The sequence below is a fragment of the Somniosus microcephalus genome, chromosome 28, assembly GCF_052327205.1.
Source record: "Somniosus microcephalus isolate GS21.2 chromosome 28, FLI_Smic_1.0, whole genome shotgun sequence".
In the NCBI taxonomy this organism is placed as follows: Eukaryota; Metazoa; Chordata; class Chondrichthyes; order Squaliformes; family Somniosidae; genus Somniosus; species Somniosus microcephalus.
In genome coordinates this window covers 23,965,375-23,990,531 of record NC_141014.1, presented here as the reverse complement: position 1 = coordinate 23,990,531, position 25,157 = coordinate 23,965,375, and the positions used below count along the sequence as shown (strand labels likewise).

At 45.9% G+C, this 25,157-nt stretch overlaps 1 protein-coding gene across 2 annotated transcripts in view; it reads right to left on the bottom strand.

Moving 5' to 3' along the window:
• The window catches only part of eif3l (eukaryotic translation initiation factor 3 subunit L), a 79,628-nt gene extending 54,471 nt beyond the window's left edge, over window positions 1-25,157 (bottom strand). The window contains exons 1-2 of one of the 2 annotated variants that reach the window (XM_085969601.1): window positions 24,986-25,157; window positions 16,915-16,968 (exon numbers count right to left, since the gene is read on the bottom strand). In XM_085969601.1, the coding sequence (XP_085825727.1) occupies window positions 16,915-16,968; window positions 24,986-25,018 (87 nt within the window). In that variant the 5' untranslated portion in view covers window positions 25,019-25,157. The remainder of the gene's footprint in view (window positions 1-16,914; window positions 16,969-24,985) is intronic. The other variant, XM_085969602.1, reaches the window with a different exon arrangement.

Genomic DNA, 25,157 nt, shown 5'->3' with positions numbered 1-25,157 from the left:
ATTGGCTGTAAAGCACTGGGACGTCCAGTGGTCACGAAGGCGTTATATAAATGCAAGTCTTTCTTTTTTCTTTAAAATACAATATTATCAGGTCATTAAAAAATAACATTACAGGAAACTTTGGTTTATCTGGAGGTTGTGTGTCCGGAAACCTCGATCTACCGGCAGAAATCAGGAGCCGTTTTGTTAGGTTTTTTTTTCTTCTCGTGGCTTTGTTTTCAACAGTTGGGCTCTGGAAAGTCTCTCTGAAACTGTTGCTAAGCTACAGAGACGCTTCCAAGGTACGGGCCGACTGTTTAGAAGCTGTTGCTAAGCAACACAGTGTTTGTTGTCAGATACGGAGATGAAAACCTCCGTATGCTTCAATAACGCTGGTATGTCCGGCAGTTTTGATAGATCGGCAACAGCTCGGTCCCGTCGGTGCCGGATATAACAACGTTTCCTGTACTGTCAACAGGGCATTGCCAATTAGCAGCATGACCTAAACTCTTCCATTCAATCACTAAAATTATCCTAGTCGAATAAAAACACCAAACTAAATGTACATACTAAAACTCAGGTAATGGGTTAGAGAAGGGAAATCAATTCTTATGACTGGACGACGGAAAAAATCAAAGTTACTCATTTCATAGGGGGAGAAAAAAAAACGGTTTAAAAGATCCCATGGCACTAGTCGAACAAGAGCAGGGGAGTTCCCCTTGGAGTCCTGGGGCCAATATTTAGCCTTCAACTAATATCACTAAACAAAAAAAAACAAATTATCTGGTCATTATTGTAGTGTATGTACCTTTAAGAGGAACTATGTTTTTGAAGCCCCTGTATACTGTAGTACCAGTAGTGACCACTCGGGTTATAAGCCTGTGTAGCGTCTTGTGTAGTTAGTTCACCTCCAGACTTTGTTCAGTAAACACTTGTTAAATCAACTCCTGCATTCAGTGTCTCCATTAACACACAGATCTAACAGTGGTGACGAGTTAGAAACGAACTTACCTGCAATTCGGCAGCACCTCAAGGGGGTCGATTCCTCAGACGAAGGTCGAAGCCAGAAGCAAGAAAAAAAATAACTCGAAGAAACTCGAAAACGAGGGCCAGGCTTGGTCTCCAGTCTATGGTTTCCCCAGCTAAACGGGCTGGTGGCAGGTAGTGCACTGATCCTTCCTGGGCTGCGGTGGGCTAGAGCTCGATCGGGTGTCTCTGCAACGGGGCCGGGCAGCGAGTCGGGAAGCAGAAGCAAAGAGAGAGAGAGGGTGGAGCACTCAGGGCGTGGCCAGTGCTGCGAATCAGGTCGGCGTTCGGACCGAGCAGAGGGAGGGGAAAGTCCCAGAGGGTCCGCTCCACGACGGGAACGGTTCTTCAATTACGGAGAGAATATTGAAGCGATATATTAAAAAAAATAGAAATACCGCGAAAAGCTGCAGGTCGCAACGGGAACCGCGGAGAACAGCGTTGGCAGCAGCGGCAGCGGCGGGAGGCGCCATCTTAACGCGGCGGGGAAGAAAGAAAAGCGTGGGAAGCACCATTTTAGATTTTCAAGATGCCGAAGACTGGCAATATTACTGCTTTCGATAGTGATATAGAAGATTGGACCACATATGTGGAAAGAGTGGAGGTACATTGCAAGGCGAATGAAGTAGCGGATGATAAAAAGGCATCGGTACTTCCAAATCTGATGGGCGCAAGGACATACGGGCTGTTACGAAACTTGATCACTCCAGTCAAACCGATGGACAAGAATTTTAATGAGATTGTTGATACCTAACAGGAGCACTTAACCCAACACCGCTGCTGATAGCGGAACGATTCAAATTCTTCAGGAGGAATCAGCACAAGAATGAAAGTAGCGCTGATTACCTCACCGAATTACGAAAGCTGTCAAAGCACTGCCAATTCGGGGCAGGACTGGCAGATTCTCTACGAGACAAATTCGTCTGCGGTCTCCAAAGCGAAGGAACACAGAAAAGACTACTTTGAGAAAGATTTGACACTGGACAAGGCTTTCAGTGTGGCTGTATCATACGAAGCAGCAGCAAGAGGAGCTGCAGAGATACAGCAAAAGCCACAGGACTTCGGCACCCATGAAATGACACGGGGTTTCGAGAGATGTTATTGCTGCGGCAGATCCACCCATGACCAGAAGGACTGCTGGTTCAAGGACAAAGCATGCAGGCAATGCGGAAAGATGGGACACATTGCACGTGTATGCAGATCTGGAAAGAAATCCGCTGACAGTAAAAAGGTCAATAAGGAAAAGTACAGAAAGGTACAAATGATGACGGACAGTAGCTCCGAAGACCAGAAGAGCGATAGCGACTCCGGAACCAAGAGACTAAGCTGTCTCAAATTACAGAATGTAATTGCCAAAGAAGATTACCAGACCATTTGGGTTACCTTCACGATAGCGGGGTCCCCAGTCAAAATGGAGCTAGATACAGGATCAGCTCTGACCGTCATGAGTCGACGGGATTACAAGCGGCTATTTCCGCATATACCTTTGAAAGACACATCCATTGTCTTGAATACATATACGGGGCAGAAAGTATACCCCAGAGGGAAAATAAGGGTGCCTGTTGTATACAACGGCAAGGAAATACAGAAGTTGTATTTATACGTTCTGCCAGATGGTGGTCCACCGTTGTTGGGACGTGAATGGATCAGAAAGATACGTTTAGACTGGCACTCCATTCAGGCACTGACGGTGACCAGTAAGAAAAAAACGATGATGACGTCATACCTGAACGATTAAAAGAAATCTTGGCTAACGCCAAAGAAGTGTTTCAACAGGAACTAGGAACCCTGAAAGGCGCCACCGCCTCAATAAAAGTGGAAGATGCGGCAATTCCCAAGTTTTTTAAGGCAGGGCCGGTGCCATATGCAATTCGTCCAGCCGTCGAGGCAGAGCTGGAGAATTTGGAAAAAGCAAGTGTGTTATCCAAGGTAGATTGGAGCGAGTGGGCAACACCCATCGTCCCGGTCATGAAGAAAACGTTGAATAATGATAAATCTGAAGAACAGAGAAAAGTTTGCATCTGTGGGGACTTCAAGGTGACTGTAAACCCGGTTCTTCACACGGTACAGTATCCTCTTCCGAGGATAGAAGATATTTTTGCCTCACTATCTGGAGGGAAACGTTTCACCAAAATTGACTTAGCACAGGCATATCTACAGATGGAGGTTGAGGAGGCCTCTAAAAAGTATCTCACGATAAACACACACAAAGGCCTGTACCAGTACAATCGACTGGTTTTTGGAGTGGCATCAGCTCCGGCTGTCTGGCAAAGAGCTATGGAGCAAGTCCTGCAAGGGATTCCGGGGACTCAATGCTACCTAGACGACATCCTTGTAACAGGAGAAAACGACAACGAGCACCTTGCCAACTTGGAGCAGGTGCTCACGAGGCTGAGAGAACGGGGCCTACGAGCAAATCGCCCCAAGTGCAAATTTTTCCAGAAACAAATATCATATTGTGGCCATGTCATTAGCGAAGAAGGGTTGCATAAGTCACCTGAAAAAATTGAAGCAGTCGTAAAGGCCCCAGCGCTTGAAAATGTCTCACAATTAAGGTCGTTCCTGGGATTAGTAAATTACTATCATAAATTTTTACCAAACTTGTCGACGGTTCTGCACCCGCTTAACGCACTGCTACAAACGGGAGTAGTTTGGAAATGGAGCAAAGACTGTAAACGTGCCTTCCATAAATGCAAAGGCTTGATCACGTCCAGGGAAGTGTTGGCTCATTACAACCCATCACTGCCAATCAGACTGGCGTGCGATGCATCCCCTTACGGCGTGGGAGCGGTATTATCGCATAGATTCCCCGATGGCTCGGAGCGGCCGATAGCTTTTGCGTCACGCTCATTGAACTCAGCTGAGAGCAACTATGCCCAGATCGACAGGGAGGCACTCAGCCTGGTGTGGGGGGTGAAGAAATTCAACCATTACCTACATGGACAAAAATTTACCTTGTTGACTGACCATCAACCCCTCGTCTCCATATTCAACCCTAAAAAGGGCGTTCCCATTATGACAGCGCAAAGGCTACAGAGGTGGTCCCTTTTCCTAGGGGCACACCAATATGACATAGAATACAAAGGAACAAAACAGCATGGGAATGCTGACGGGTTATCGCGCCTACCGTTGCCAACGGTGGAAGAGGCGCCTACAGTGGAGATATTCCACTCGACCATAGTGGAATGTCTACCGGTGACAAATTCTACCATTGAAAAGGAAACGCGAAATGACCCGACTCTCTGAGTCTACGATTTAACGGTGAAGGGATGGCCAGCACATGGCGAACCACTGTTGCCAGCATTCTCGCAAAGAAGAGAACAGCTGTCAGTGTGCCGAGGAACCTTGATGTGTGGATCCAGAGTGGTGATTCCACCCAAACTCAAGGATAGAGTGCTAAAGGAGCTTCACGAGGGGCATCTGGGTGGAGTGAAAATGAAGAACTTAGCCAGAGCGTTTGTGTGGTGGCCAGGTATCGATGGAGACATCGAAGAAATGACCAAGAGCTGTCTAGGATGCCAGAAGGTCCAAAACGCCCCACAAGCCCCTCTACATCCATGGGAGTGGCCCTCATCTCCATGGCAAAGGGTACATATCGACTTTGCTGGTCCATTTATGGACTCAATGTTCTTAATCGCGGTTGATGCACACTCCAAGTGGCCGGAGGTAATAAAGATGTCCTCCACCACCACGGAAAAAACCATCACAGTATTAAGGACCATATTTGCCAGGAATGGGCTGCCTGAACAGATCTGTTCTGATAATGGACCGCAATTTGTATCCGAAGAATTCAGGAAGTTCTTAAAAGACAATGGGGTTAAGCACTACACGTCCGCCCCATACCATCCCGCCACCAATGGATTGGCCGAAAGGTTTGTCCAGACCCTCAAGAAGGTCATAAAGGCCATGGGTAATGAAGACATAAATCTACAACATAAGGTAGATAACTTCTTGTTTGCGTACAGGAATGCAACACATGTGGTTACAAACCAAACCCCCGCCATGATGTTTTTCAATAGAAGACTAAGATGCCGGCTGGATTTGGTCAAGCCAAACGTCAGAACATAAGAACATAAGAAATAGGAGCAGGAGTAGGCCAATTGGCCCCTCAAGCCTGCTCCGCCATTCAATAAGATCATGGCTGATCTGATCCTAACCGCCAATCCACTATGACAGGACTATCTCCTGAATCTAACAGCATTAGACACACGAAAACAGGAGCAGGATCAGGCTACACGGCCCCTGGGCCCGCTCCGCTACCCACAGGGCCACGACCTATCCGAACCTAGACTCATGTCCAAATTCCTGCCCGCTCCCCGTAACCCTTAATTCCCTTTTCTACTAGGAAACTGTCTATTTCTGTTTTAAATTTATGTAATGATGTAGCTTCGACAGCTTTTTGGGGCAGCATATTCCATGGACCTACCACCCTCTGAGTGAAGCAGTTCCTCCTCATCTCAGTTTTGAAAGAGCAGCCCCTTATTCTAAGACTATGCCCCCTAGTTCTAGTTTCACCCATCATCTGGAACATCCTCCCTGCATCCACCCGATCCAACCCCTTCATAATCTTATATGTTTCAATAAGATCGCCTCTCATTCTTCTGAACTCCAATGAGTAGAGTCCCAATCTACTCAACCTTTCCTCATATGTCCATCCCCTCATCCCCGGGATTAATCGAGTGAACCTTCTTTGTACTGACTCGAGAGCAAGTATGTCCTTTCTTAAGTATGAGAACCGGCAATTTCAAAGCATGAATAAAAGGCCAACTAGAACCTTCCAGATAGGTCAACCAGTTTTGGCCCGGGACTACCGTACCGAGAAATGGCAGCCTGGAACTATTTGCACACGACTAGGACCGCTGATGTATACCGTGGACATTGGAGAAAGCATAATAAGGCGCCATGCTGACCAGATCATAGAGTCATCCGAAAAAGGACAACCTACACCACAACTCTATACGCCTAGTGATGAAGTAGAGATACCCATAGTATCTACCTCCGATCCAGTGATACTGGAACCAGATGAACCCGACACTGGCATTGAAGCCGAATCGACCTTGCCAAAAGAACCTACTACACCACCGAGGCGTTATCCGGACCGAGTCAGGAAGCCTCCAGAGAGACTGAATTTGTAATTGATTAACTTCAGCAAATGTGTATATTATTGTTCTTGTAAAAATGTTATTTAATGATTACTTAAAATGTTATGTACTATTTATCTAAAAGGGGAGGAATTGTAGTGTATGTACCTTTAAGAGGAACTATGTTTTTGAAGCCCCTGTATACTGTAGTACCAGTAGTGACCACTCGGGTATATAAGCCTGTGTAGCATCTTGTGTAGTTAGTTCACCTCCAGACTTTGTTCAGTAAACACTTGTTAAATCAACTCCTGCATTCCGTGTCTCCATTAACACACAGATCTAACAATTATCACATTGAAGAAATGTTAAACTGAGGCTCCGTCTGCCCTCTCATGTGGATGTAAAAAATCCCTTGGTATTATTTCAAAGAGCAGGGGAGTTATCTCCGGTGTCCTGGCCAATATTTATCCCTCAACCAACATAACAAAAACAAACAGATTATCTGGTCATTATCACATTGCTGTTTGTAAGCGATTGCTGTGCGTAGATTGGCTTCCGCGTTTCCTACAACAGTGACTACACTTCAAAAGTACTTCATTTGCTGTAAAGCACTGGGACGCCCCGAGGTTGTGAAAGGCGCTATAGAAATGCAAGTTCCTCTTTTTATCTGAAACACTAACCTGGGATTCCTGGGATGGCAGGACTGTCGTATGAGGAGAGATTGGGTCGAATGGGCCTGTATTCACTAGAGTTTAGAAGAATGAGAGGGGATCTCATTGAAACGTATAAAATTCTGACAGGGCTAGACAGACTGGATGCAGGGAGGATGTTTCCGCTGGCTGGGGGGGATCTAGAACGAGGGGTTACAGTCTCAGGATATGAGTGCGGTTTAAACAGAGTGCTGCGAGTTGGGCGAGTCAGGGAGTTAGGTGAGGAGTGGAAGGAGGAGCTCCCTTGCTTCGCCTTTGTTTTTCCTAACTTTTCACCCTGTAGGAATTGATTCTTACTTTACACCAATGAAAAAGAGTCAGAGAGCGGGAGCAGTCATACAACAACAATTGCAAAACCGCTAAAATGACATCACAACCAGGGAAGGAGCTGATTGGTAAGTTGGACCTGGTGATCTACAGTCCAGTCGTTAAAGTGAAAGTAAGGTCTCTAGTTTAGAGTAAGTAGTGTTTAAAGGGAAGTAAGGTCCCTAGTGTATTTAATATTCTTTAATTTAAAGGAAGTAAAGGGAGTAAATTAAGGGTAGGACATGGCAGGGCAGCTCGGCAGCGTGGAGTGCTGCTCCTGTGCTATGTGGGAAGTGAGGGACACTTTAGGTGTCCAGGGTGAACACATGTGCAGGAAGTGTCTCCAGCTGCAACTACTCGAAATCCGCATTTCAGAGCTGGAGCTGCGGCTGGAGTCACTGTGGAGCATCCGTGAAGCTGAGATCTTTGTGGATAGCATGTTTAACGAGGTGGTCACACTGCAGGTAAAGAGTGCACAGGTAGACAGGAAATGGGTGACTGCCAGACAGAGTAAAAGAACTAGATTTCTCAGGGTAATGCAACAAGAGCCAAGTCCGTGGCACTACGAGTGGCTCAGCTGCACAGGAGGGGAGGAAAAAAAGAGTGGGAGAGCAATAGTGATAGGGGATTCTATCGTAAGGAGAACAGATAGACGTTTCTGTGGCCGCAGACATGACTCCAGGATGGTATGTTGCCTCCCTGGTGCCAGGGTCAAGGATGTCACTGAATGGCTGCAGGGCATTCTGAAGGGGGAGGGTGAACAGTCAGAGGTCGTGGTTCACATTGGTACCAATGGCATGGGTAGAAAGAGGGATGAGGTCCTGCAACAAGAATTTAGGGAGCTAGGTAGCAGATTAAAAAGCAGGACCTCAAAGGTTATAATCTCTGGATTACTCCTGATGCCACGTGCGAGTGAGTATAGAAATAGGAGGATAGAGCAGATGAATGCATGGCTAAAGAGTTGGTGCAGGAGGGAGGGCTTTAGTTTCCTGGATCACTGGATCTGCTTCTGGGGAAGGTGGGACCTGTACAAGTCGGACAGGTTGCACCTGAACTGGAATGGGACCAACATCCTTGCGGGGAGGTTTGCTAGTACTGTTTTGGGTGGGGGGGGTGGGGGGGGAAAAGAGTTTAAACTAACTTGGCAGGGGGATGGGATACGGAGTGGAGCTATAGTAGGGGGTGATGCACAGCCAAATATAGAGGAAAAAACAAGTCAGCCTGGAAGGCAGAGCAAATATGTAATGGCACAAGGGAGTATGGCAAGGCTGGATGGCATTTATTTTAATGCAAGGAGTCTTGCAAGTAAGGCAGATGAATTGAAGGTGTTGATGAACACATGGGAGTATGATATTGTTGCTATCACAGAGACATGGTTGAGGGAGGGGCAGGACTGGCAGCTCAATATTCCGGGGTATAGAATCTTCAGGCGAGACAGAGGAGGGGTATAAAAGAGGAGGGTGTTGCAATATTAATCAAGGAGTCAATTACTGCTGTAAGGAGGGATGATATCTTAGCAGGTTCCTCTAATGAGGCCATATGGGTAGAACTTAAAAACAAAAAGGGGGCAAGCACTTTGCTGGGAGTGTACTATAGGCCTCCAAACAGTCAGGGAGAGATAGAGGAACAGATATGTAGGCAAATCTCAGAGAAGTGTAGAAATAATAGGGTAATAATAGTAGGGGATTTCAACTTCCCCAATATTAGCTGGGATAGTCAGAGTGTGAAAGGCTTAGAGGGTGCGGAATTCTTAAAGTGCATCCAGGAGAGCTTTTTGAGCCAGCATGTAGAAAGTCCTACAAGAGAGGGGGTGGTACTGGGCCTAATTCTAGGGAATTTAGCCGGGCAAGTGTCAGTAGGAGAGCATTTTGGCGACAGTGACCATAATTCGGTGAGATTTAAGGCAGTCATGGAAAAGGACAAAGATGGACCGGAAATAAAGGTTCTAAACTGGGGGAAGGCCGATTTTAATATAATAAGGCAGGATCTAGCCAAAGTGGCCTGGGATCAGCTACTTGTAGGAAAATCCACATCAGAGTAGTGGGAGTCTCAGAAAGGAAATAGAGAGTACAACGCCAACATGTTCCCATAAAGATCAGGGGTGGGACCAACAAGCCCAGGGAACCCTGGATGTCAAGGGATATACAAGAATGGATTAGGAAAAAAAGGGAGGCTTTTGGCAGATACAAAGGACTAAAAACAGTGGAAGCCCTAGAGGAGTATAGAAAGTGCAGGGGGGTACTTAAAAAAGAAATTAGGAGAACAAAGAGGGGGCATGAAAAAACACTGGTGGGCAAAATAAAGGAAAATCCCAAGGTGTTTTATAAGTATATTAAGGGCAAGAGGATAACCAGGGAAAAAGAGTAGGGCCCATCAGGGGCAAAAGTGGCAATCTGTGTGTAGAGCCGGAAGATGTAGGTGAGGTTTTAAATGAATATTTTGCATCTGTGTTCACTATGGAGAAGGACGATGTAGGCATAGAAATCAGGCAGGGGGATTGATATACTTGAACAAATTAGTATTGAGAGGGAGGAGGTACTAGCGGTTTTAGCGGGCTTAGAAGTGGATAAATCCCCAGGCCCAGACGAGATGTATCCCAGGCTGCTGTGTGAGGCAAGGGAGGAGATTGCAGGGGCTCTGACACAGGCCAGTGAGCCTAACATCAGTGGTAGGGAAATTATTGGAAAAAATTCTGAGGGGCAGAATTAGTCTCCACTTGGAGAGGCAAGGATTAATCAAGGATAGTCAGCATGGCTTTGTCAGGGGGAGATCATGTCTAACCAATTTGATTGAATTTTGAGGGGGTGACTAGGTGTGTGGATGAGGGTAGTGCAGTTGATGTAGTCTACATGGACTTCAGTAAGACTTTTGACAAAGTCCCACATGGGAGACTGGTCAAGAAGGTAACAGCCCATGGGATCCAGGGCAATTTGGCACGTTGGATCCAAAATTGGCTTAGTGGCAGGAGGCAGAGGGTGATGGTCGAAGGTTGTTTTTGTGACTGAAAGCCTGTGTCCAGTGGTGTACCACAGGGATTGGTGCTGGATCCTTTGTTGTTTGTAGTGTACATTAATGATTTAGATATGAATGTAGGAGGTATGATCAGTAAGTTCGCAGATGACACGAAAATTGGTGGAGTGGTAAATAGCGAGGAGGGAAGCCTCAGGCTACAGGACGATAGACGGGCTGGTTAGATGGGCAGAACAGCGGCAAATGGAATTTAACCCTGAAAAGTGTGAGGTGATGCATTTTGGGAGGACGAACAAGGCAAGGGAATACACAATGAATGGTAGGACCCAGGAAGGACAGAGGATCAGAGGGACCTTGGTGTGCATGTACATAGATCCCTGAAGGCAGCAGAACAAGTAGATAAGGTGGTCAAAAAGGCAGATGGGATACTTATATTCTATGCTTCGGCTAATGAAGGCAAGAGCAGGGAGGTTATGATGGAACTGTACAAAACGCTAGTTAGGCCACAGCTGGAATACTGTGTGCAGTTCTGGTCGCCACACTATAGGAAGGATGTGATTGCATTGGAGAGGGTGCAGGGGAGATTCACCAAGATGTTACCTGGGCTGGAGCGCTTCAGCTATGAAGAGAGACTGGACAGGCTGGGGTTGTTTTCCTTCGAGCAGAGAAGGCTGAGGGGGGACCTGATTGAGGTATACAAAATTATGAGGGGCATAGATAGGGTAGATAGAAAGGAACTTTTCCCCTTAGTAGAGGGGTCAATAACCAGGGGGCATAGTTGTAATGAAGGATATTAGCTCTGATGATGTAGAATCTGTATGGGTAGAATTGAGAAATACTAAGGGGGAAAAAAAATGAGTGGGAGTGGTATATAGACCGCCAAACAGTAAGGCGGAGGTTGGGGATGGCATTAAAAGGGAAATTAAAGAAGCGTGCAATAAGGGCACAGCAGTCATCATGGGTGACTTTAATCTACATATAGATTGGGCCAACCAAATTAGTAACAATACTGTGGAGGAATTATTCCTGGAGTGTTTACGGGATGGTTTCCTGGACCAATATGTCGAGGAACCAACCAGAGATCAGGCCATCTTAGACTGGGTATTATGTAACGAGAAAGGATTAATTAGCAATCTTGTTGTACGAGGCCCCTTGGGTCGGAGCGATCATAATATGATCGAATTCTTCATTAAGATGGAGAATGAAGTAGTTGACTCAGAGACAAGGGTCCTCAATTTAAATAAAGGAAACTACGATGGTCTGAGGAGCGAGTTGGGTAGGATTGATTGGGGAATGGCACTCAAAGGGTTGACGGTGGATAGGCAATGGCAAACATTCAAAGACCGAATGGATGAGCTACAGAATTTGTTCATCCCAGTTTGGCATAAAAATAAAACAAAAAAGGTGACTCAACCGTGGCTAACAAGGGAAATTAGGGATAGCATAAGATCCAAGGAGAGGACATATAAATTGGCTAGAAAAAGCAATAATCCTGAGGGTTGAGAGCAGTTTAGGAGTCAACAAAGGAGGACAAAGGGATTAATTAAGAAAGGGAAAATAGAATATATGAGAGTAAGCTAGCAGGGAACATAAAAACTGACTGTAAAAGCTTTTATAGATATGTGAAGAGAAAAAGATTGGTGAAGTCAAGCGTAGGTCCCTTACAGTCAGAATCAGGGGAATTTATAATGGGAAACAAGGAAATGGCAGACCAACTAAATACATACTTTGGTTCTGCCTTCACAAAGGAGGACACAAATAACCTCCCAGAGATGCCGGGGAACATAGGGTTTGATGAAAGGGAGGAACTGCAAGAAATCAGTATTTGTAGGAAAATGGTGTTAGGAAAATTGATGGGACTGAAGACCGATAAATCCCCAGGGCCTGATGGTCTACATCCCAGGGTACTTAAGGAGGTGGCCCTAGAGATAGTAGATGCATTGCTGGTCATCTTCCAGAACTCAATAGACTCTGGAACGGTACCCATGGATTGGAGGGTAGCTAATGTTACCCCACTAATCAAAAAAGGTGGTAGAGAAAAAGCGGGGAATTATAGACCGGTAAGCCTGACATCGGTAGTGGGGAAAATGCTAGAGTCTATTATAAAAGATGTAATAGCAGAGCACTTGGAAAGCAGTGACAGGATCGGACAAAGTCAACATGGATTTATAAAAGGTAAATCATGCTTGACTAATCTACTGGAATTTTTTGAGGATGTAACTGGTAAAATAGATAAGGGAGAACCAGTGGATGTGGTGTATTTGGACTTTCAGAAGGCTTTCGATAAGGTCCCACATAGGAGATTAGCGTGCAAAATTAAGGCACTTGGGATTGGGGGCAAGGTATTGACTTGGATAGAGAACTGATTGGCAGACAGAAAGCAAAGAGTTGGAATAAATGGGTCGTTTTCCGAGTGGCAGGCAATGACTAGTGGGGTACCGCAAGGATCGGTCCTAGGACCCCAGCTGTTCACAATATATATTAATGATCTGGACGAGGGAATTGGATGTAATATCTCCAAATTTGCAGACGACACAAAGCTGGGTGGGAGGGTAAGCTGTGAGGAGGATGTCGTGAAACTCCAGTACGATTTGGACAGGTTGGGTGATTGGGCAGAAACATGGCAAATGCACTATAATGTGGATAAATGTGAGGTTATCCACTTTGGTGGCAAAAACAGGAAGGCAGATTATTATTTGAATGGCAATAGTTGGGAGAAGGGGACGTGCAAAGAGACCTGGGTGTTATTGTGCACCAGTCGCTGAAGGTAAGCATGCAGGTGCAGCAGGCGGTTAGGAAGGCAAATGGTATGTTGGCCTTCGTAGCAAGAGGGTTCGAGTACAGGAACAAGGATGTCTTGCTACAGTTGTACAGGGCCTTGGTGAGACCACACCTTGAGTATTGTGTGCAGTTTTGGTCACCTTACCTGAGGAAGGACGTTCTTGCCATGGAGGGAGTGCAGCGAAGATTCACCAGGCTGACACCTGGGATGGCAGGAATGACGTATGAGGAGAGATTATGTCGATTGGGCTTATACTCACTGGAGTTTAGAAGATTGAGAGGGGATCTCATCGAAACCTATAAAATTCTGTCAGGTCTGGACAGACTAGATGCAGGAAAGATGTTTCTGATGGCCGGGGAGTCCAGAACCAGGGGTCATAGTCTAAGGATAAGGGGTAAGCCATTTAGGACTGAAATGAGGAGGAATTGCTTCACCCAGAGAGTGGTGAACCTGTGGAATTCTCTGCCACAGAGGGCGGTGGAGGCCAGTTCATTAAATATATTCAAGAAAGAATTGGATATATTTCTTGAGGCTAAAGGGATCAAGGGATATGGGGAGAAGGCAGGGACAGGGTACTGAATTTGGATGATCAGCCATGATCTCATTGAATGGCGGAGCAGGCTCGAAGGGCCGAATGGCCTACTCCTGCTCCTATCTTCTATGTTTCTATGTAAGATAAGGGGCAGGGAGGTTTAGAGGGGATTTGAGGAGAAACTTTTTCACCCAGAGGGTGGTTGGAATCTGGAACTCACTGTCTGAAAGGGTGGTAGAGGCAGGAACCCTCAACATTCAAGAAGCATTTAGATAAGCACTTAAAACGTCATAGCATACAAGGCTATGGACCAAGTGCTGGAAAATGGGATTAGAATAGACAGGGCTTGATGGCTGGCACGGACACGATGGGCCTCTTTCTGTGCTGTATAACTCTATGACTATGACATTTGGGACCGAGATGAGGAGAAATTTCTTCACTCAGAGAGTGGTGAACCTGTGGAATTCTCTACCACAGAGGGCGGTGGAGGCCAAGTCACTGAATATATTTAAAAAGGAGATAGATAGATAGCTTTCTAGACACAAAAGGCATCAAGGGGTATGGGGAGAGAGCGGGAATATGGTCTTGAGATAGAGGATCAGCCATGATCATATTGAATGGCGGAGCAGGCTCGAAGGGCCGACTCCTGCTCCTATTTTTCTATGTTTCTATGTCTGTTTTCTACATAGATTCCGACTGAATTGCTGAGTATTTTCCGCTGAAGTACGCCGCCTGTTTTTTTTCTACCGATATGCAACAGTGTGCACTTTTCTGCACTAAATTTTAGCTGCCACAGTTCTGAACCTTGGAAAACCAGCTCCTTCTAGAGTCCCCTGGCTGTTTTATCATAGTTAAGTTCCCCCTCCATAATCCCAACTTTAGCATCGTCGGCAAATCTGATCAGCTTTCAGATTTAAAAAAAAAGTAACCACCATTTTCATGAGAAAGTTTTAAAGTTGGATCAAAACATGTCATTGAATCATGTATTTGGGAAACATACAAATATCATCAGGAAGACAATTCCCTTTCAAATAAAGGATCACATTACAGCCAAGAAATTAGTATGGTGCTGGAAACCAGTGCGCAGCGGGATATGGGCCTGAAACGTGTGCCCGAGCACCTCGGCCCAAGGCTCGCTTGAAATTGGGCCCCGGGCCTCGTTTCCGTAAAACTGGCTAGCTGCGGACACCAATCGGGCATCCTGGTCCGGGGCCTTCGCAAATTCATCCTGCTCGGATAACAAGAGCGGCGGGGAGACAGGACAGCGGGCCAGCCCGGGCCTGCTGTACTGTTGTGGAGCGAGGAGGGTTGCACCGCTGCTCCTCCCGGCTCCACATTCAGGCCATTGGAGAGAAGAAGAAAAATCACTTACCTGTTAGCTGGCAGCCTCTAGCCGGCCCTTCAAGAACGACTGATTAGGCCGCAGCAGAGCGGGGAAAAACCACGGTGCATTGCTCCACCCAGTTTCTGCCAAATTTGGGAGAAGGCTGCTGAAACAGGCGTTAAGCCCCTGATTAGCGCAGTCAAGGGACCCAACGCACGATTCAGGCAGGCGGCAATGACACTTGGAAATCGGCAGCTTCCAATTAACGGGGGTGGGGGTGGGGGTGGTGGGGGGCGAGGAAGAGAAGTCAGGGACGACGCTAGCCAATTTCTCCCCGTTACTCCCTTACCTTTATAATAGTTATATCCAGTTGTCGTACTATTTTCAGAAATATTAAATTATTTTTGGCCAGTGATATCTGATTCAAGTCAGTCAGATTGTTTAAAAACTTGCATGGCATGGAGGGGGGAGTAAAGGTGCTCAGTGACTCAATTTTATCCAATGAGTATGATGGTGGCACGAGAGATCAGGAAAAAAGGCCTTTGAGTGATGTGAAACCCAAGAACATAAGAATTAGGAGCAGGAGTCGGCCATACAGCCCCTCGAGCCTGCTCCGCCATTCAATAAGATCATGTGATCTTCAACCTCAACTCCACTTTCTCGCCCGATTGTTATATCCCTTAATAGTCCAAAAATCTATCTATCTTAGCCTTGAATATACTCAAGACTGAGCATCCACAGCCCTCTGGGGTAGAGAATTCCAAAGATTCACAACCCTCTGAGTGAAGAAATTCTTCCTCATCTCAGTCTTAAATGGCGGACCCCTTATCCAGAGACTATGCCCCTTAGTTTTAGACTCTCCAGCCAGGGGAAGCAGCCTCTCAGTGTCTACCCCATCAAGCCATGGCACATGGAATTGGGGGTAATATACTAGCATGGATTGAGAATTGGTTAACAGACAGAAAACAAAGAGTAGGGATAAACAGGTCTTTTTCAGGATGGCAGGCTGTGACTAGTGGGGTACTGCAAGGATTGGTGCTTGGGTCCCAGCTATTCACAATCTATATCAATGATTTGGATGAGGGGACTAAATGTAACATTTCCAAATTTGCTGATGATGCAAAGCTAGGTGGCAGTGTCAGTTGTGAAGAGGCTTCAAGGGGATCTCGACAGGCTCAGTGAGTGGGCGAGAACATGGCAGATGGAATATAATGTGGATAAATGTGAAGTTATCCACTTTGGTAGAAAAAACAGAAAAGCAGAGTATTTCCTAAATGGTGAAAGCTTGGGGAATGCAGATACTCAAAGGAACTGGGTGTCCTTGTACATGAGTCACTGAAAGTGAATGTGCAGGTGCAGCAAGCCATTAGGAAAGCAAATGGTATGCTGGCCTTCATTACAAGAGGATTTGAGTACAGGAGTAAAGAAGTCTTATTCCAGTTATATAGGGCCCTGGTCAGACCACACCTGGAGTAGTGTACACAATTTTGGTCTCCTTACCCAAGGAAGGATATACTTGCCATAGAGGGAGTGCAACGAAGGTTCACAAGATTGATTCCTGGGATAGCGGGTCTGTCGTATGAGAAGGGATTGAGTAAACTAGGCCTGTGTCCTCTTGAATTTAGAAGAATGAGAGGGGATCTCATTGAAGCATACAAAATTATTACAGGGCTTGATAGGGTGGATGCTGGGAGAATGTTTCCCTTGGCTGGGGAGTCTAGAACCAGGGGCCACAGCCTCAGGATAAAGGGTAGGCCATTCAGGACTGAGATGAGAAGAAATTTCTTCACAGAGGGTGGTGAATCTTTGGAATTCTCTACCCCAGAGGGCTGTGGAGGCTCAGTCATTGGGTATATTCAAAACAGAAGTCGATAGATTTCTGACTAGTAAGGGCATCAAGGGATATGGCGATAGGGCCAGTGAATGGAGTTGAGGTCGAAGATCAGCCATGATCTCATTGAATGGTGAAGCAGGCTCGAAGGGCCGAATGGCCGACTCCTGCTCCTATTTCTTATGTTCTTATGTTCTAAGCCCTCTCAGAATCTTACATGTTTCAATGAGATCACCTCTCATTCTTCTAAACTCCAGAGAGTATAGGCCCATTCTACTCAACCTCTCAAACCTACCATGACAAACAGCTGTTAAGAAGACCTTTCCAGAGAATAATACAGAAATGACTGAGTAATAAAATGAAACTGTCTTACTTTGCTACTCGTGTTCCCTTCCCCTTTAGAATGTGTATTGTCATCTTTTACTGCCTGCAATACAAAATAATTATCAGTGCATACAAGAATATGGCAATGTAATTACATGATGGCTTGTTTACTGCAGCGCAGTGGGACTGGAACTCGGAGCTTCCGCTATCTATTCAGAGACAGAAAAGGCACCCCCTGATGCCTCAGTAGGCAAGGGTACCAGTAGGCACGAACCAGAGTTTCACCCTCATCTGTGAGGAGTCGTGTTGTCTTATCCAAGGTGGCAGTAGAGCCACTGCATTTGGCTTTACGTCTACAACGACAAACATTTATAAAAGCACCTTTAAAACGTCCCAAGTTGCTTTGCAGGATTGTTATCAGACAAAAGCCGACACCGAGCCACGTAGAGAGATATTAGGACAGGTGACCAAAAGCTTGGTCAAAGAGGTAGGTTTTAAGCAGCGACTTAAAAGACGAGGTTTAGGGCGAAAAGTCCAGCGCTTATGGCCGAGGCAGCGGAAGGCACGGCCGCCAATGGTGGGCAATGTTTCCTGTAAGCTGCGCGGCCATGCGGCACTCTGGAGGTCCCGCGTAGCCGGCTTTTCAATGTAAAAATCGCGCATGCGTGGTATTTTGAATGGCCCGCGCGGCACCAAATAAATTAGCGGGAACATTGATGGCGGAGCGATGAAAATCGGGGATGCGCAAGAGGCCAGGCCTAGACAGTCCAACAACACCTCAATTTTAAGATCCTCATCCTTGTTTTCAAATCCCTCCATGGCTTCGCCCCTCCCCATCTCTGTAACCTCCTCCAACCCTACAAGCCTCCAAGATCTCTCCGCTCCTCCAATTCTGGCCTGTTGCGCATCCCCGATTTTAAAATCGCTGCACCACTGGCGACTGCACTTTCAGCTGTCTAGGCTCGAAGCTCTGGAATTCCCTCCCCATACCTCCACGCCTCCCTCTCCTCCTTTCAGATGCTCCTTAAAAGCTACCTCTTTGGCCAAGCTTTTGGTCATCTGTCCTGATATCTCCTTCTGTGGCTTGGGTGTCAAAAATGTTTTATTGATCACTCGTTAAGCGCCTAGGGACGCTTTGCTGTGTTAAATGCGCTATATAAATGTAAAGTGTTGTTGCAGTGAGGGTACAGAAAACATCCAATGGCCCCCCTGCTGAAAAGTGCACATCAGACAAGCACAGGATTTGGCTCCGCTACGATGGTTCCTAGAATTAAATAGCCTCATTGTCGAGGCTCACACGTGCAGAATGGACACTCGGGCAAGGTGCTGGAGGGCGGACGATGCCTCCGGAATCAAACCCCAACACAGCTATCAGGAAAGGATTTAAAATTAAAACACTGCATCTTCAGCCAAAAGAAGGGCCTCTACTGGACAGCGCCGTGCACGATGTCCTCTCTCCAGCTTGCTGTCTATTAGTACTACTGCTTCAAATGCAGTTTAAACCTGAAAAGATCAAGTTAATTTTTGTCTTCTGCATAATTCCAGCCAGTACATACAGTAGATGGCACACTTTAAAACAGTCACTCGTCATTGTGTTACGTATGGGACGGAGACACACCGCTCTTTTTACCAAACAGTAAATTTAACTCTCCTGGGCAAATGCACCACAAATTAAACCCGTCAAATGTTTGCCTTTAAAATTATGAAGGGGGTTCGATAAGGTGGATGTGGAGAAACTGTTCCCACTTGTGGCTAAGTCCAGACAAGGGGGCATAAATACAAGATCGCCATTAACAGATCAAATAAAGAACTTAAGGACTTTCTTGATACAGAGAGTGGTGAGAACGCGAACTCACTGCCACATGGAGTTGTTGAAGCAGCTCGCTGAGCTGAATTTAAAGGGAAGTGTGATGCATACATTAGACAGAAGGGAAGAGAGAAGGGTACAGAACAGGAAGAGGTCATTAGAGTGGGAGAACGCTCGTGTGGAGTATAAACCCCGGCACAGATCAGTTGGACCGAATGGCCTGTTCCTGTCCTGCAGATTTAATGCCAAGGTATGGCCAGTGAAAACTCCCACCCATGTAATATCTTTTCTTTGCTTAAAATATCCTCAATTACATTCCAGCTTTCACAATGCGAGAGATTGCAGCCTCTCTTCCACTATTTGAAGGGGCTGCTCCTCAACTTCAGTCCCACCTCTCTGTTCAATGGTGCGGAGGAGGGGTGGGGGCTGGGTTAGTCAGAGGATCTCCTTGTGGGTCTGCTCCTGGCCAAGGTGGCCATCTACAGGTCCAGGTTGGGTGCGGCTCAGGGGGGGTGGTGGCTCTGGCTGCCTGTCTCTCTTCCGCAGTCATGGTCGCGCCCGGGTGGCCCTGGAAAGGGAGCACGCGGCGTCACCCCGGTACGCTCGAGGCCTCCCGCGACCGGTGGGCACTGCAGAGACTGGAGTGTATAGTGGACTCTGTAACAACATTATTTAAGTTAATAAATTTCCTTTGTCTTTAAGTTCTTTATTATGGCGCCCCTTTAAAAAGGGAGGCACTTTGGTTTGGCTTTTGCTTATTGGTTCGCATTGCAGGTTTCAAAGACCAAAGTCACAGCACAGAATCACAGAAACCCCACAGTGCAGATAGAGGCCATTTCGGCCCATCGAGCCTGCACTGACACATATCCCACCCGATCCCCGTAACCCCTACACCAACACATATCCCACCCTATCCCCACGTATTTAATCCCCCTAACACTAAGGGTCAATTTATCATAGCCAATCAACCTAACCCGCACATCTTTGGACTGTGGGAGGAAACCGGAGCACCCGGAGGAAACCCACGCAAACACGGGGAGAATGTGCAAACTCCACACAGACAGTCGCCCGAGGCCGGATTTGAACCCGGGTCCCTGGCGCTGTGAGGCAACAGTGCTAACCACTATGCCACCGTGCTGCCAACATCTCTGCCAACAATACTGTAACCCTGCATCAAATACCATTTATACTTACACGCAAGGCAACCCAAATATAGGGCAATCCCAGTCCAAAATTCAACCCAAAAATAAATTTTTAAAAATCCATGACCCTCCTACAAGACTTGTAGCCACCAACATTCTGATCTTTATGTTAACGGGTGCCCACAAATAACTTTCTCTCCGTTCTTTCGCACTTCAACCACTACATTCCGATCAGCTGTTGTTCTGCTCCACTAGTGTTGATATTTAAATGGCAATATTGTCTGCTGATGTTAAATCTCCTCTCCCTCAAAAGAGAAGGCGGAGGGGGTGACCTGATAGAGGTCTTTAAGTTCATCAAAGGTTTTGATAGAGCAGATGTTGTTACCACTTGTTTGGGGGGGGGGGGGGGGAAAGAGACCAAAGCTAGGGGCCGTAAATACAAGATAGTCACTAATAAATCCAATCGGGAATTCAGAAGAAACTTCTTTACCCAGAGAGTGGTGAACTTGCTGCCGCGTGGAACAGTTGAGGCGAATAGCATAGATGCATTTAAAGGGAAGAAAGGGAAGGTAGATAAGTAGATGAGGGAGAAAGGAATAGAAGGATATGCTGATAGGGTGAGATAAAGAGGTGGCGGAGGAGACTCATGTTGAGCAGAAACACCGGCATATACCAGTTGGCCGAAGGGCATGTTTCTGTGCTGTAAATTCTGTGTAAGTGGGTGCCTGGAGTGGAAAAAATCCAGTCAAGTACAAGAACACTGGAACAGCAAAGCAAAGCAGCAGTTGGTGAGAATATACTGCTACTACATCTACCTGATCTTGACTCCCACACATCTATCTACAATGTACTCATCAGTATCAGCTATCTACTTCTTCTTAGGCAGTCCCTCGGAACCAAGGATGACTTGCTTCCACATTAAAAATGAGTTCTCAGGTGACTGATGAGTCCAATGCGGGACCTACAGTCTCTGTCACAGGTGGGGCAGACGGTGGTTGAAGGGGCGGTTGGGTGGGGTGCTTGGGCTGACATGCGCGCCTCCCGCTGTTTGCGCTTGGCTTCCGCTTGCTCCTGGCAAAGAGACTCGAGGTGTTCAGCGCCTTCCCGGATGCTTCTCCTCCACTTTGTGCGGTCTTGGGCCAGGTGTCGGTGGGGATGTTGCATTTTTTCAAGGAGGCTTTGAGGGTGTCCTTGAAGCGTTTCCTCTGCCCACCTGGGGCTCTCTTGCCGTGTCGGAGCTCCGAGTAGAGCGCTTGTTTTGGGAGGCTCATATCGGGCATGTGGACGATGTGGCCCATCCATCGGAGCTGATCGAGCGTGGTCAGAGCTTCGATGCTGGCCTGAGCGAGAACATTGACGTTGGTGCGCCTATCCTGCCAATGGATTTGCAGGATCTTGTGGAGGCAGCGTATCAGCTATGCTTAGTCGCTAGCACTCTGGGGCATCAAACCCCACACTCGGTCTAGCCTGACTCTCCAGTGCACTACTGATGGGGTGGTGCATTAGTAGAGGTTCTATCTTTTAGGTGAGACATGAAACAGAAGTCCCAATCATTTATTACGGTGGACGTTAGAAATATCAAGGCACTTCTCCAGGGATGTATATACCTAATAACAGCAAGAGACTGACAGATGAATTTGTTTGCATGTCATTTTTAGTTGATTTTCCAGAGTCTTGCTCAGTACAAATTGAAAATAGTGTTTTTTCCAATCATTGTTCCCTGTTTGCATCATTTTGTTTTCCTGCCCTTGTTTTATCATATTTATCTGATGTTCTACAGCTCTATTTAATATAATGCCTTAATAATTGTGTTTTTGTGGATTCTTCTGAAGGATGGGACTGGGGATGATCAGGGAAGCATTACATGCTTTTTTTTTTCTGCTACAGGTACGCTACATCCAAAACTTAACTACATTGAAAAATCCCAAGGTGAAGGACCAAGGCCCACAGTGCAGTGCAGTACACCAAGTTTGAAAAGAGTCAGACAGCAAATGAGGTCATTCAACAACAACCTGCATTTATATAGAGCCTTTAATGTAGTAGAACGTCCCAAGGAGTGTTATAAGACAAAATATGACACCGAGCCACAGAAGGAGATATTAGGGCAGATGACCAAAAGCTTGGTCAAAGCGGTAGGTTTTAAGGAGTGTCTTAAAGGAGGAAAGAAAGAGGTGGAGCAGCTTAGAGAGGGATTTCCAGAGCTTAGGGCCCTGGGCAGCTGAAGGCACAGAAAGCAATGGTGGAGCAAAGTTTTGGATGAGCTTAAGTTTATGGGGGGTGAAAGATGGGAGGCCGGCCAATAGTGCATTGGAATAGTCAAGTCTAGAGGCAACAAAGGCATGGATGAGGGTTTCAGCAGCAGATGAGCGGAGGCAGGGACGGAGTCAGGCGGTGTTACGGAGGTGGAAATAGGCGGTCTTAATGATGTGGTCAGAAGCTTATCTTGGGTATCAATTATAACATCAAGGTTGCGAACAGTCTGGTTCAGCCTCAGACAGTTGCCAGGGAGAGGATGGAGTCGGTGGCAAGGGAACAGAGGGAAGTAGTGAGGGCAGATGGCAGTGGCTTTGGTCTTCCCAACATTTTGGATGGAGGATATTTCTGCTCATCCAGTACTAGATGTCGGACAAGCAAGAGGACAAGTTTAGATTTTAAAAGCCTGTAGCTTGTAGGAGAAAAGAAAGACTGAGGGAGGCAAGGATTCCATAGCTTTGCGGTCCTGGGATAGAATGTGGTAGAATAAGAGACATTGTAAAGGTATTGTAGGGATGTTGGAACAAGCACTGTAGGAAGACAAATGAGTGGAGGAAGCAGCAGAAAGTACCATATCCCCATGGAGAGTTTTGGTAAAATGGAGAATTTCACACTGTGTGCTTACAAGCAAATATTCACAGTAATGCAAATATTAACATAAATATAAGATAGTCACTAATAGTCCAATAAAGAATTCAGGAGAGATTTCTTTAGTGGTGAGAATGCAGAACTGGCTACCAGAGGGAGTAGTTGAGAAACATAGCTAGCTTCCCCTTAAATGCAGCTATGCTAAGTACCTCAGGGAGAAAGGAATAGAAGGACATGCAGATAGGGTTAGATGAAGAGGGGCGAGAAGAGGCTCGTGTGGAGCATAAACACCGGCAGAGACCAGTCGGGCCTGTTTCGGTGCTGTAAATTCTATGCAATTAAGAGTTGTGATCTTATCTGTTTTAGAATAAATGCTGTAGACTACACCACTTGCGCCGACCAAAACTAATCAACTAAATTCTGAATTTACAATGTTCTTACCCAGTTTACAAGATTGGAAACCAAGTCTATATCATCACTGCATGGCACTAAATAAAAAGTGTTATTACTCCAGACTTTAAACCACCTTTACTATCAAATAAACAAAGTTATTAAATGTGAAGTTGAAGTTTTCAGGACACTTCTTTTTAATATTATAAGTGGCATAATGACAGGCTGCAGCCAAATACAAGTTACCAGGAGCAAGGATGCCTTGCTGCAGTTGTAAAGGGCCTTGGTGAGACCACACCTTGAGTATTGTGTGCAGTTTTGGTCACCTTATCCGAGGAAGGATGTTCTTGCCATGGAGGGAGTGCAGCGAAGATTCACCAGACTGATACCTGGGATGGCAGGAATGACGTATGAGGAGAGATTGGGTCGATTGGGCTTATACTCGCTGGAGTTTAGAAGAATGAGAGGGGATCTCATTGAAACTTATAAAATTCTAACAGGACTACAGACTAGATGCAGGAAGGATGTTCCCGATGGCAGGGGAGTCCAGAACCAGGGGTCACAGTCTATAGATATGGGGTAAGCGATTTAGGACAGAGATGAGGAGGAATTTCTTCACCCAGAGAGTGGTGAACCTGTGGAATTCTCTACCACAGAAGGCAGTAGAGGCCAATTCATTAAATATATTCAAGAAGGAGTTGGATATATTCCTTAAGGCTAAAGGGATCAAGGGATATGGAGAGAAAGCAGGGACAGGGTACTGAATTTGGATGATCAGCCATGATCTCATTGAATGGCGGAGCAGGCTCGAGGGGCCGAATGGCCTACTCCTGCTCCTATCTTCTATGTTTCTATGACACATCTTGTGAACCACAGAAGACTGTTGCAAGGTCAGAAAGTGCTGGAGAAATTGCACTCACGGGTAAGGCAGAGTTTCCAGACTCCAGCAAATCTGGTTCAATCAGCGCTGGTTAAAAGAATAAAAATGTGGGAGAACTACCCAAACTCGCTCTTTAAAGAGGTGTCGACTACTTTTCCTCGTTTGAAGATGCAACAAGTACATTCTGAAGCAGAGTTTATTCTGCCATACAAAAGCAAAAAATACTGCAGGTGCTGGAAATCTGAAATAAAAACAGAAGATGCTGAAAATGAGGTTGGACGAGAGGCCATCGACTTGAAACGTTAACTCTGTTTCTCTCTCCACAGATGCTGCTGGAGTATTTCCAGCATTTTCTACTTTTATTCTATACTGCCATATTGCTCTGCTGAATAAGCAGCAGAATTCAGCTCATTAAAAACAACTTTTAAAGAACTTCCTGGGAACTAACTTAAACTCCACTTTGCACCAGCAACAGTGATGCTTACAGACTGCTAATCTGAAAAATGGGATTGGGGGGGGGGGGGGGGGGGGGAAGGAAGAGAAACAAAAACAAAAAAAAAGGGCCAGTGTCTAGATATTAAATACAAGATTGAACTTTGAAATAAATCGCTGCAGATGAGCAAATGCTGGAAATCTAAAAACTGTTAAAAAAAAATGCTGCTTTTGAAGGAAGGAGAATATTTTGCCCCTTTCCTTTAATTCTTGTGCGAATGAAAATATACATTTTTAAAGATATTTTTAAGATTATATTTAAATATATTTAAGATAATACATATTTAAAGATATTTTAAAGATAATATATTTTTAAATATAATTTTAGTTAATATATTTTAAAGATAATATATTTAAATATATATTTTACAGTTAAGTTTTAAAGATAATATATTTTACAGTTAAAATATATTTTAGAGAATATATATTTAAAATTATATTTTAAAGACAATATGAGGAGTTTGGTTTTATTGAGGCGAGTTGGGCCTCAGGCCGTAGCAACCATGTGGGGAACATTAAATAATAACCAATGTATCAGGAATAGCCCCGACTCTCGCTACAATCTCACCTCCGCCGCATATTCCTCCGTGAAAGCCGACATTTTCCGCGCCGCGAGTTTTCTCCTTTCTATTAGTTTAAGTTGAATTTTGCGCAGAGACACGCGACCATAAACCTGCCGGCCCCTGACGCCCCGCAACAAAGCTTCCCCCGCGCCGCTCCAGCTCCAGCTCCAAAGAACA